Source organism: Rhopalosiphum padi, chromosome 4 (genome assembly GCF_020882245.1).
Source record: "Rhopalosiphum padi isolate XX-2018 chromosome 4, ASM2088224v1, whole genome shotgun sequence".
In the NCBI taxonomy this organism is placed as follows: domain Eukaryota; kingdom Metazoa; phylum Arthropoda; class Insecta; order Hemiptera; family Aphididae; genus Rhopalosiphum; species Rhopalosiphum padi.
In genome coordinates, this window is record NC_083600.1 from 41,204,550 (window position 1) to 41,218,798 (window position 14,249).

Here is a 14,249-nt window from a genome sequence, read left to right on the forward strand (position 1 = left end):
TTCCCGCGCCTTCCTCCGCGGATTTTAACGTAACTGGACGTTTCCTGGTTTCCTCCCTGGACTGCAGAGACATTTCCCCCCTAAATCAATATATTGTTATGTATTTTACACAAAATAGGTTGGAAAATAGGTTCTCTTGTTATATCCGAAATATACGGGCATCTGTCGACTATTATTCGTGTTCTATTTAGAACGTGTTTCAATTAATTAAAGCTGATATACTCGTAGGTAGAACAAAGAACATTTCAGAAATATGTAATAATAAATTTGCAACAATAGTGCAAATTAATGATCCAAATATTTAGCTTTTTATTGAAGCTCTACAGATGAGCAAATTATGTACACCAATATAGAGCAGGAGGTTTTCATAATAATTTGGCAAATGAAGACGGTTAAAAAAAGTTATTTAATAGTTTTTCAAATAATGATATATAAAAAATTTTAATTTTCGTTAGCTATATTACTAGAATAAAAATATTAGTTTGGTTTTTTTAATTTGTATTAATTAATTTTGTATTTTATCAATAGTGTATTTATTTGAATTTGTAAGTTTAATAATAATATTGCTTTGTATTTTTAACATTTACATCAGAAGATTTTAATGGAAATAGTGTTATTATGTCGAATTATTGAACTATATTTATATTTTAATATTTATATATATTAATTTAATATAATTGATATAATAAAATAAACATATACCAATAATTGTAAATTTATTGATTTACACTAATACCCTATATATTATTGCTTGATATTTTTACTTTTAATTTTTTGTCCGGGGAAATTGTTCCATTCGCTGTCGTAACGTCCAATAAATCAGGGGGGGGACGTCCTAGATTCATTTGGTAGTAACCCAAAATCTTATGACAAAGATATAACATGAATATTGTATAATAGTATAAATACTATAAATATATTATATGTATAATATATTATTATTAATTATTATTAATGTTTTAGGAAAAAGTAATCAACTTAGGTACCGTAATATTAATAGTAATATACTAAAATAAATTACTTTAAAAATGTAATGGCTCTATCAGTGAAAATATTATGAAATATATTTATGTAGACTTATGATTGTCTCCGCTCAGAATTGTTTTTGTATACAATGATAATCAGTTTGTCAGTCAGTCAATGATAATTAGTAGGATATATTATATTATTTATATTACCTTTATTTAAATTGTAATATATCGCGATTTCGTAAAAAATTAAATTTCATACGGTCATAAAGTTTTTTCTATATTAACGCTGGAATTAATTTTGACTACACTTACTTGAAGGAAAACTTATGGAAAACTAACCTTGTATTGGGTTTTAATCTTAGGTATAAATCACAAAAATTTTATACATTTTCAACTTCAAAATTCCTTACAAATTTTCGTGATTTTAATATATTTCGTAAACATTTGAACTTTAAATGCTTATAAACAAAAATTGTGACAAACGATTTTTAATTTTTTTTTACTAAGATAAGTACAACTTATAATAAACCTTGTATTAAATTTTAAAGATTTTTTGGAAAGCCAAATTTTTTTAATCGGCATTTCAAGAAAAAAAATTTAAAAAAATTTAAAATTTTAATGGTTTATAAATAGTTTAAAAAAAATCTAAATATTTTGAAAATTTAATCGTAAATATATAATGCTAATGTTAACATTTTGTGAAAATTTCAAGTATTTACAATGATTCGTTTTTGAGTTACAGCAAAATCAAAAAATTGATTTTGTCGAAAAGCGGTTATGCGTAAAAATTCCCGTTTTCCGTTATTTTTTCAGGGGTTTTTCCTGACTCCCCCCCCCCCCCCCCCCAAAAAAAAATACCAACTAAATTAATTTCCTTTTCAAAGAGGGGCTGAAGTTAAAAATCATGTGATATAACAGACACAAAAATAAAAAAAAAACACATCATCGTAGAATCAATACATTCATCACTCCGTTCAGAACCTAAAATGGATAACAAATAAAATAATTTTGCTAATTTGACTTAATAATAAAATATTATCAATGTTTATATTATATGTATGTAGTATGTACCTACATGGTTACATACCTATATTACAATGGAACAGATTAAAGTATTAATTGTTATTGGTCTCAACAGAGGTACAGTAAATTAGATGTTCAATGTGAGAGTTTCGATGTTACGAATTTACGATAAGTTATAAAAGATTTATAAAGAATTGTATTCAAACGATAAACTCAAACTCTTTAAACTTGCGCCGAATAAAAAAATGGTTACGCCTTACACTTTTTAATGGAACAAGATAGATTTTAAGATTTGTACAGTATTTTAGTAAAAAAAAAAAAATGTAATCGAATTATAAAGTAATATCATAAGGTAAGAAAATATGAACGGTGGTAGTGTGGGAGCAAAGCCCCTCATGGGTCTCCTTACCTTTAATATATTCAGCCCCCCCAAATCAAAAATATTTGGTAATAACCAAAAGGCAAATACTCGCCCAAATTTGAATTTACTAAGAAGTACATAATAATATAAGATATAAGATCATAAAAATAGATATTATGCCATGCATAAGATATTATAATATACCTATTAATCAATGGACAATATTGAATATAAATTATAATCATAGACTTATATTTATATATATATATATGTCTATGAATATAATAATTTAATATTATGCACATTTCAATGACAATAGCATATCACGTAGTCTTACGGTTGGTTACACTGATCTGATAGTAACCGAGATAACGTTCGAAAATGTTTTTAATTTTGTTAGAAAATTAAAAATACAATGTTACATTGTGCTTTCTGCTTACCACTTATTGCTTAATGATTTATTAAATAACGGTATGGTTTCCAAAGACTTGAGATCATGTAAATTGTAAATGATGTACTGTATTAAACTTCGCATCCTCGTCAATAATAATATATTTTGACGCCACCGGGCGATCGTCAAATGCACGGAAATCGTTGGCCAAACAAATTTTTTTCCTGATTTTTTGGAAGTTTGAACTGTCACCATTAATAATAACCATCATTATGAACGGTCAAGACGTGGTCGTAAGTATATGTCATTATGTTCTACATGTGACATATCAGGAGTGAGTGTACATATTATTATGATTGACGATTATTATCTCATGTTGTTTAGGTATACGAACACGAAATGAAAAACTACGAGATGATGTTGACAGAGTTCTATGATGCTAATTCCAGTAACGCCGTAAAGTTATGTATGCAAGAAGAATTCGACAAGTTTGGTGAGCGAGACAAATGTTGGGTACAGTGTTGCTACAACCTGGAGAACAGTAAAAACCAATATTTGTTAATGTTTAGTCTGAACATAATGGAGGTAAGATATTTAGTTTTTTTTTTTAACTAACCATGGGTGCAAAAGTATTAATTTATACTTTATGTAAATGTTTGATAAATAGATGATTATTAATAAAAAATGGGAAAAAATGACTTTCAAATCCCAAGAAACATTAAGGGAAGCAATTTTTAACCATATTGTAATGAAACACAATGAATATCCAAAATATATGATCAGTAAAATGATTAAATTATTAGTTGATATAGCTCGTAATGATTGGCCTTTACGGTATCCAAATTTTATTGATCATATTGCACAAGTAAGAGTTCTATTATTAAAATTCAAAAACAAATAAATAAGTTATTAATATATTTGTATTTCATATAGTTGCTTGTAAATCCTGATCAAGTTCTTTTGGGCTTATCATTTTTGCTTTTGTCATCTGAAGAATTTATTAGCCCCAAAGAAGATCTTTTAGGCAAAAGAAAACATGAATTAAAAGTAAATTTTTTGAAGCACATTCCTAAATTGTTTGAAATACTTTCAGGTAAAATATATTATAGTTATATTACTAAAGAAATGTTACTGTTATACTGGAAAAATTTAGTATTATTTATTTAATAACAATTATAACAGTTAGTACTTATTACAAATAGTTAATTATTAAAAATAAATTATTTATAGACATTTTAAAAAATGCCCATAAAACTTCAAATTCTGATGAAATATACGAAGCAGTTACAAAAGTATTTTCTGATATGTTTACATGGCTTCCATTTGAAAAGCATTTAACTCCAGATTTATTACATGTCTTGATGCCCTTAGGAAAAAAAGAGGTATATTTTGTATAATTTAATAAATTAATAATATTAAATCATTAATTTTATTGTCTAGAATGCTACATCTATTAACACTTTGACTATATTTAATGAAGTTCTTAGTAAATCATATACTCAGACAGAAGATAGATATTTCATTTTGTCAGAGTTATGTCTTTATACATTCCGTTTAGTTGAAAATATAATTTCTGTTCCTGAAATTGGTTTTGTAAGCGAGGCGTAAGTATATTATATAATATATTACTCAACTTTTAATAAACATTTGTCTAATAAACTTTATATTTTTTCAGTTACATGATTATAATAATTGAAATTCTTTCTGTAGTCATTAGAAAATATTGGAATTACCTTGATAATCATTTTAATAATGGTGAATTCTTAGAATTACTGTTACAATTTACATTCCGGCAAGATGTTTTAGATTGTTATTATCAATGTTTGGATATATGGAGTAGTATTTTTGAAGCATTATCTGATCGTCCTGAATGTATTGAAAAGTAATTATAAAATTTAATAATTATTTAAAACATTTAAATTAAATTAAATTAAATTTTAATATCTATTAATAATTTAGAATTATATCAATTTAATACATTTAAAATTTTAAACTTAATATAAAAATTAAATTAATGACTTGTTTAGTAATGGAAACTTCTACAATTCTTCATGAATTTTATATTAGATGAAAAACAATAGTTATTTTTAATTAATTTAATAATATATTCAACACTGGATTGGCAAGGTAGGTGTTCATCTACTGAGTAAAGATTTCTAACGTTTGATTACAGCTACAGCTACTGTAAGGTTTAATAATTTGATTCAATTATATTCTCTACTAATCTTTATACTAATTTCCCATTATTATATAAAAAAAAAAAAATTACGACCAAATACTCATAAACGGCCAATCAAGTTTTACTTGGTAACTCGCTCAGCCAATCTAGTCCTAAATATACTGACTTGATTTAATTATATTTTTAGTAAGTACTTTATTAATAATTAATACATTTATATATTCTAGGTATCGGCATTTATTTTTAGATCTTGTTGAAAGAGTGACACAAAAAATTAATACTTTTGGCAGTATAAATGATGAAACATATGATGATGATGTATGTATTAATATTGATATTGTAATTTACTAACATTCTCACATTGTTTGCGAGTCTATTTCTTATGTTTGACCATAAAGTGGACACCAATCCCGATATGTTGTCTCAGTCTTACAAAAAGTAACGATTATGAAATTAACTTGGTACTTTTCTATAAGTTCTAAACGTATATGCATAAATATGTCAGGCCCCAATACTCCTTCATTGTGTTTATAATTTTATATAATATTATAATATTGTATATTGTTTTATACATTTTTCCTTTCTAAATCTAGCAGATGACTTACTACTCCTCATAATTAACCAATTCTCAATAGGCCTTTTATTTTATTAATACTACTTAAATTAAATTAATTAATTATTTTGCTATATTTTAAGTTGTAAAATATAATCCAACAATACTTTATTGTTAAAATAATTAAAACTACATGGATATTTTAAGGAAGGACATTGTCTCCTTTTTATCCTCTGGGAAAACTATGACTGTTTACAAACGTAGAACATTACAAATCTGTATTTATCATATCCAATTTTGAGTTATTTGCTTTAATATAAAAATGAATTGACCTATAAGTCAAACTTAAAGGTAAGAAAATTATCTAAGGCATATCAAAGGCTTTTATTAATCTTTTAATTTTGCATTGAGTTATAAGAAATTTAAAATTGTAATATTTTATATAGTATGACTCACTTTTAAATTGAAATATTGAAATAGCTTGAAAGAGTTGTCCTAAATAATATTCTTATAATCTTACATTTAGGTTTATTGGTCAATTTAATTTAATATTATAGTAAACAACACAAAATTGGCTATGCAGAAATTAAATTGAGTAATGTTATACTGTTGTAAGATAAAGAAAATACATGTGGATTTGACATCCTCTTAAATATACAATTTTATTTATCAAACTAAATAAAATAAAGTAATAGTAAAATATATATTTATATTTTAAGTACAAAATCATAATGTACAATAACCATTTAACACGTTGACTGCCACATGGCTGCCGGCGGTCATTCAATTGGTATTTGTTTTATGCCAAGAATATTTTTCAAAGTATTCTAAATTTGTATACCCAAATATTTGAAAAAAATTGAAAAAAACGTATTATATAAAAAAAAAATTGTAATAATTCCCGCTACGCCACGGTCCTTATTTTAGTGCATTATTGTAGCGCCATAGAGAAATTAATAATATAAAACCAAATGCATTTATGGTTGCCGGCGGTCACAAATGCATAAAATTTGAGGATTACAGATGACCGCCGGCGGTCATGTGGCAGTCAACGTGTTAATATTATACTAGTATAGTATAAAAATTATTAGATTATCAAATTATTTTTTTATTTTAAAACTGATTTTTATTATTATGACATTTTAATCAAAATTAATTTGGTAATAACAGTAAATGTTATAGTGTTATACAGAAGTATTCATGCATACAATTAATTTATCTTTAAATGTCTGAATGAATATGGTTTATTAAAATTGCATACAATATAATTACTAATCATTAATTATTGTGGTATTTGCTTTCGAATTCATCTGTACGCTTAAGGTACTATTAAAGACTTAGCTAGCTTAGAATTTCTGTCAATTAGATTATAAAATTTAATATGAAAATAAAATTATACAAATATTTTAATTTAATATTTATCTATTAATATAATAACATTGCATATCATTTACAATTTAAAAAAAAAAAAATTCTCTACTATTGAATAGGATTTTTCATTGTTTTATTTATTTAAATTTTTACAGGGACAAACCGAATGCCAAATATTTTTGAATAAAAACATTGAAATCATATCAAATGTAGCACATCTTTATCCAGTTATTGCTGTGCCTGTGGTAAATAAAATATAAGGATTGTATTAAATTTTCTAATTTATTTACAATGTTTATTTCATTGAATTAATAATAATGGTTCTAGGTCGATAATTGGAAAGTCTACATAAATGATTATATAACTATACTAAACTCACCCATGTTATTGGAAAACTTTAAAGATTCCAAGTGCATGTTTTTAGTTCCATCTACTAGGACTTTAACAAGCCTGAGTGGATATTACGAAGATTCTATGAAAATTGCAATTACTAAAATGCTCAATGACATTGCAATTCAAGGGGTCGCTACTACTCCACTTTACCAATTACCTGTATCACAATCAACCACAAAAACTCTGATTCAAATGTAAAATATTTAAATTTTTATTTTACTAAAAAAATACTAAGTAACAAGAAGAAACTTATATTATTGTTATTTTTTTTACATTAGTCAGAGTGAAATACTCACGGCTTTATCAAGATGGATGCATTTATTAAACAACAACAAACAATTTTGTATGGAACAGAATCGAGAAAAACTTTTTTCCGTTTTGGTTACATCTTTACAGGATACGAGTCAACCCACTCAGATTCATGATGCTTGTGGAGTTCTATTACCAACAGTTACTGAACCTATGCTTGTTCATATTAGAGGGTACACATCATTACTAGAACAATTATTATCACCATTTTTAGATGGTTCTATTACACTTAATCATTTAAATAAAAAGGTAAAATTTGTACAAAATATTTATGTACTTGTGTTTATGACTTTTATACTTTTAGACTCGTCTGTCTGTAAGAGTAACATCATTAAAATTTCTTTTGACTTGTCCCAGTCAAGAAGAAGAAATCAAAGTATTGGTTCTTATGAATTATTTAAAGTCATTAGCACCATCTGGATTAAATGATTTAAAAATGTTAACTGATGTTCTTGTCAGCAGTGGACCTTACAAAATTTCTACTAGAAGAATTATTTATCGCGCTGTTGAAGTAACTATATTAGTCATAATTCTTTAACTTTAATAAACCTTTATTTTTTTTATCAAAATTTTATAGCCATGTTTGGTTGAAGCGGTTACTCACTTGAAAAATGATATGCAATCAGAGTCCTCATTGAATCCACAAATGGAAAAATGTGAACGAGTGATTACATTTTTGTCAGAAATGTATGAATTGTTGCATGATACTATGTCACCTCAATTTGTACAAATTCTTATGCAAACATTTGTTGACTTGGATATGTAAGTATCAATTTTAAAATTAAGTACATTAATAAAAATAAGCTAATTATTTTGTTTTTTATTTTTTTTTTATTTTATATAGGATATGGTCGGCTAGTACAATGTTGACAATTAAAATGCTTGAAGTACTATCATTAATTGTTAAACATTCTTCTAAATCAAATAAAGAGTTTACATCTGTAGTAATAAAATTAGCATTAGAGAAATTAATTCCTTTGGTAGCTTCTAACTGCTATCCACCAACAGTTTCTGCACTTTATAATTTGCTCTATTGGTAAAATTATTTTTATTTTAGATAATATTATTAAGACTCACAGACATTTTTTTGTTTGTTTTTTTAGTGTTTTGATGTTTAAATGGAGATATTTTTTTCCTGCTTCTCCATCTCTCTCTGTGCTGCATCCTACTAATGATAATAACATTGACAATTCTGAACAGTTCACTACAATATTGGAAGTAATAGGATACTCATTTATGACAAACGATATAAGTATTTTTTCACAAAATCTTAAAGCCATTGAAGAACTACACATGCAATGGAATTTATATGCAAAGGTATTAATTTAATTAGAATAAGTAATTTATATTAAAAGAGAATTATAATTACTTAATATTATTTTTCTTTAGGAATATTTCAAACATTATTTTCTTAGCAAATACATGACTGTATTATTGAATGTTATGGTTAATAAAAGCCACACAATACTATCAGACGAGATTTCAATAGCTATTTACAATATGGCTAGTGTTGACTTTGAATACTTCTTTTCTAAATTTTTACCTGATTATTTGAAACAAACAGATAATATACGTAACGATCAGCGTCAATTTTTGAGGCAAAAACGCATGCAACCAGTCAAAGTAGTTATTATCATATTAATATAGGTTTAAAAATGTATCTTATGTTTTAATTTTGTAATTGCAGGAACTTCCGACATTTATGATTAATCTCGCTCAGCTAACAAATGACATAAGATGTTCAAAACAAATTTGAACGAACTCAAAAAGGTAAAATGACTGATTTTTTTTACTTTGTCCATGTACTTCTCCCTTGAGTAAAAATTGATTTTTAGTCTTAAGGTTATTGTAACAATTAAGTATTGATAGTAAAATTATGATTATTTTTTATAAATATTTAATTAATTATTAAAAATAAATTGTTTCTAACATATAATATTATGTAAATGATTCAAAAAGTTATGTTTTTAATTTTGTAATAAATATTGTATAAAGTATTTTAATCATAAAAAAAAAAAAAAAAAGTCATCTTTAATTATAATTTATACTCTTACTGTGTAAAGAACGGTGTAGTTTACTGTGTAAGGTTAATGGAACAGGACTTAATAGATTAGATGTCTTATGATTTTTTTATTATTATTATTATTATTATTATTATAAATACGAGAATATGAATTATATAAATCTTGTAACACTTGTTAATAATAATTGTTTATTAATTAATTAATATATTTAATTTTTTTAGCGTATAACCATTCGTTTTGGATACATATCTTTTAACTAAGGATTATTCGTTTAGTATTTGGCAGTATTAAACCATTTTAATATATATAATGACAAAAATATATTATAATATTTATTATTTTAGTATTTGAGTTTTGTCAAGATCAAATATTTCCACCAAAAATCAGCTGATCAGGATGGTACTTTAATTTACATAGTCATATAATTAAACTTATATTTCAACATCATCCTAATCTAATTAAAACAACTATTGAATTACATCAATTTGTTAATAACTAATGCTTTACAATACCTGCATTAGGTAACAGTTTATTTTCAAATCGATAAATAGAATACTTAGTGATTTAATTTCGGTCAATAAACATGATATTGTGCTTAAATTATTCGATAATAGTTCTTTAAAGATTCTTACCAAAAATAATTGATAAACTAAATTCAAACTGAGATAGTTTTAAATAATTTATTGAGAAACAAAACTATGTTTGCTACATGGAAGGTAACTGTAGCTGCTAAAGTATTTAATACTTAGTAATGGGACATGTAGAAATTGCTACTCAATCATAATAGAAATAGTTTGGTATCATTTAATTAATTTCTTAATGCCAACTAGGTAAGGATTTTATAAAATTTGTATTTTAAAGAGGAACTTGTACAAGGATACGTTGTAATAAAAAAAATTAGTTTATAAAGGGTAGCTAATGGTCACCGGAAATAGAACAGTTATTATGATTGGACAAGTTTAAGAAAAGTATTTTATACTTGGTCAAATCTACTCATTTAATATTCACACTCAACACGTAGGCTTTATAAAAATTAATTTTTCTTTACCAATTTTATGGTTGACTGAGAAGCAAATAATTAAAATATATTAAACTTTATTGCGTAAATTTACACTTAAAAAGACTTTAATTTGAGTTACATCCAAAAGAAGTTGTTTATCGATTTTTTTCCTGGTCAACTCCGAAAAATTCAGCTCATAAATACAATTTTTTTTTAATAATTTGTGTGTTACCTATTTTAGTAACACGGATAAAAAAAAAACATTTATTAATTTTCATTAGAAATAAGTATTTAAGTTAATATATGTAAAGTAGATATGTCAAAAATATCATCTATAAACAAAAAAAAGAAACTAAAAATATAGTTTATTCATACGCGTTACATTGTAATTTGAAATTATATTGTCACAATATTATCATGTATGAATTAATTGTAACATAATTTAAATATTATTTAAAAATATGTTTTTAATAGTTAACAAATATACATTTATTGGTATCAGGTGATAATCAATGTAATATTTACATTATATATAAAATACATAATACTTATACAGTTATACCACATACTGTACATTCAACAATGATTTTAAAATGTTATATTTTCATTTTATTTTCAACGATTGTATACGCAGTATATGTGATAAATTCTACACTTCCAGTGCACATCATGAAACATTTGGAACTATATGTGCCACAACAAAGCACGCGCCTAACAATTTTTCGTATGATAGGATATTTACCATAGAGATCAACGTTTATAATTAGTAATTACCTGTTACAGGTAAGTTGTAGCTTTCTACGTCGAGTTCTGTTAGTCGTTTTGCTTTGGGTGGAACAACTGAAGAATGCGACGTCTTTATACCGGATTGTTACATCATAAGCAAGGCTGTGAATTTAATGCATTTGCATGTTTTTTTTTTTGCTACACGGTATAATAAAATGAATTCGGTTAAAATTTGTTTTGACTTATTTATATTTCAAATACCAAATCTTATTTGTTATATTTTTGCATACATCATGAGTTAGGGCATATTTTAATGATTTTTTTTCGTACTATTCAATTTTTAGTCAGGTATTTAACGTATATTATTGACTATTGCACTATTTAACTGATTGAAGTCGAGATTTAATTAATTTACTGATATCAACTTGTACATAATGGATGACAAAAATCGTTAGACAATTATTTTTAGTTTGGTGCGATTCATTGACCAACGTGCATTGTGCCTGTGTTCAATTTATTACAATATATAAAATGACAAGCGAGTAATTATTATTAAAAATGTAATACGGCGCTTCGGGTATGCAATATTGATACTTGCGCGTGTTTATTACAAAGATGCAAATATAGCATAACAATATAATATTACAACTTTTCTTAGATTGTTATCACAGCTAGCATAGAAGAAAAATATATCAAGTGTCACAAACACGATTGTGTTGTATTTAAACAATGTATTAGTTCAAGGTCATAGATAATTTTAGCCATTTTAGGAACGTTCAAAAAGTTAAAAATATAAAGTTTATTATAAACCGTTCAAAACGATAAACAAAGCCCAAAGGTGAATATAGAAAAAATATAATACTTAATTTTATTTAGTAGTGCATGTAATATTGTAATTTATTATAATATTATCCGCCTTGTCCTCAACACACCGCGAGTTGTAACAGAAAACTACTAAAGTCGCAAGAGCTGTCGCGGCATACACAGTAGTAGATGTTAAAAATCGTATTAAACCCTGCTACAATGAGGCCGATGATGCCATACGTGCTATCGACCTATCGTTGAGTCCTAAATAAAATAAATGGTGTGATAAGAGGTTGTGCCCAGTACGTAACCTGGTATATTTGACTATAACAGTGTGATTAATTTTTAGTGATTGGAAACATGATCGGGTAGGGATGTTTTAGATATTGATTTATAACCAGATGAATAGGATTCCGGGTGATTATACCATTCCAGTTTCCAGTGTTTGGATAAATCGGTGGTATATCGTATATGGGGACTATTTCGATATAAAGGCACAACTGAGGACCCGAGTGAGAGTAATTTGGTGGTCGAATCAAATAAAAGGTCACCATGCTCATTGCCATTGATACGTAAATTCCCGGGAGCCTGCAAGAAGAAGATGGTGAAAGACCTGATTTGAGATACAACAGAGAAGCACGGATTCTTAGGATAATAGGAAATCACTTAGAAAGGAAGTAGTTATTGGCAATTGCTAAGAGACTGGCCTGAGAATCTGAGGTAATATAAGAAAATTTCCGAGAGGAAAAAAACTAATACAGACAAGAGCTTCTAAAATAGCCCAGCATACAACCGTGAAAGAAGGGACTAATGAAGATAAGTTCGAATCAGACTGTATACGGAGTCCTTGATTGCGTGATCGAATCATTTGCGAAGACCAGAATGCTTGATTTAAAATTGTCAGCGATAATTTGCCAAAATAATCTATTGATAATATTTGGAAGCATTGAATGTAAATCGTTTGTGGTATAACACAGGAAGTTTGGAGCAGTTTGAGTAAGTGCATAGAAGAATATAACATAAAATCATTTATTATAGAATAGTCTATTCAATAATCAATGATAAAACAGTTGTTTTTGGAGTTAGTAAACATGCGTGAGAATTACTGTAACATAACTGAAAGTAATCTGCGAACGAATCTCCATTTGGTGTTAACCGAATTAAATATATCAATTATTGGAGAGATTTATTGGGATGCACATTTCATGACAAATTTGATTATAAGTCAACGATATGTGATGGTGATTGGAGGGCAGGAGGATGATTCTACATTCAGTATCTGTTGGGGGTTGGTTTTAGAGCCCCAAGCGCTGTGCGTAGCTGATCTGTAATGAAATTAGGAGCAACAGAGGCAGTTGCTTCGGGGTGCAAAATAACAAATAAATTAATATTGGTTTTGTAAATTTATTTTTATTTAATTTAAAACAAAATATTTAATGTGATATAATTATATAAGTGTGATTGGGTTATTAAATTGGCCACGGCAAAGTTTTAATGACAAAGATTAAAGAATCGAATTTATATTAGGTAGGACGAAAAATATATTTTGCCTCAGGTCACTAACGAGGGTAGTTACGCTACTGATGAATTTAGTCTTTTTTCCTTTAATTTAGATTTCATCAAATGTATTTGCTGACACATATGATATGTGACATATCGTAACAGTCGTAACATTATTCTGGTAGTTACCAGACCGTGTTCTACAGATGAATGTGCATAGTCTATCCGCCAGCATACCAGCAGCTAATAGCTATATATAACACCATAGATTACCATGTTGGTAATATAATAATAATTATTATTTATTAATATTAATATTTTTATATAAATAATAATACTTGAACATTAAACAAATTAAGATACTATTTGTTCCCGTTTTTTCTGTAAGTATTTACTTTCTAAAAAAACGGAAACATAATATCACTATGGCCCATTTTGTATATTATGTTTAGTGTATGAAACATACCTAATATTTTGATTTCAAAAGAAGTAAATTTTAATAAAGACTTATCTTCACATTTTATAAGTATATTGTATATAATATATAAATTTAGTACCTATATAAATGCATTTCTGCACTGTGAACAATAATATTAAACCTATTTTGATTTTATCAAATAGGTATTTCACTTGTGGCTTCATAA

General features: G+C 26.3%; 1 protein-coding gene across 3 annotated transcripts; it reads left to right on the top strand.

Annotated features, from left to right (window-relative positions):
* The first annotated feature begins 2,742 nt into the window (after positions 1-2,742).
* Positions 2,743-11,489, top strand: LOC132929706 (exportin-6). Of its 3 annotated transcripts, none has more exons than XM_060995233.1 (18): positions 2,743-3,039; positions 3,131-3,331; positions 3,414-3,611; positions 3,680-3,839; positions 3,977-4,128; positions 4,187-4,350; positions 4,422-4,628; positions 5,153-5,243; positions 7,005-7,094; positions 7,177-7,436; positions 7,521-7,800; positions 7,856-8,062; positions 8,129-8,313; positions 8,396-8,587; positions 8,655-8,868; positions 8,941-9,174; positions 9,239-9,321; positions 11,359-11,489. In XM_060995233.1, the coding sequence occupies exons 1-17, from the start codon at positions 3,019-3,021 to the stop codon at positions 9,305-9,307; spliced, it is 2,925 nt and encodes a 974-aa protein (XP_060851216.1). In that variant the 5' UTR covers positions 2,743-3,018; the 3' UTR covers positions 9,308-9,321; positions 11,359-11,489. The 3 variants fall into 3 exon arrangements, with proteins under 3 accessions (XP_060851216.1, XP_060851215.1, XP_060851213.1); XM_060995232.1 differs by lacking the exon at positions 11,359-11,489 and adding an exon at positions 9,797-9,918; XM_060995230.1 differs by lacking the exon at positions 11,359-11,489 and having other exon boundaries at positions 9,239-9,774.
* Positions 11,490-14,249: the final 2,760 nt, after the last annotated feature.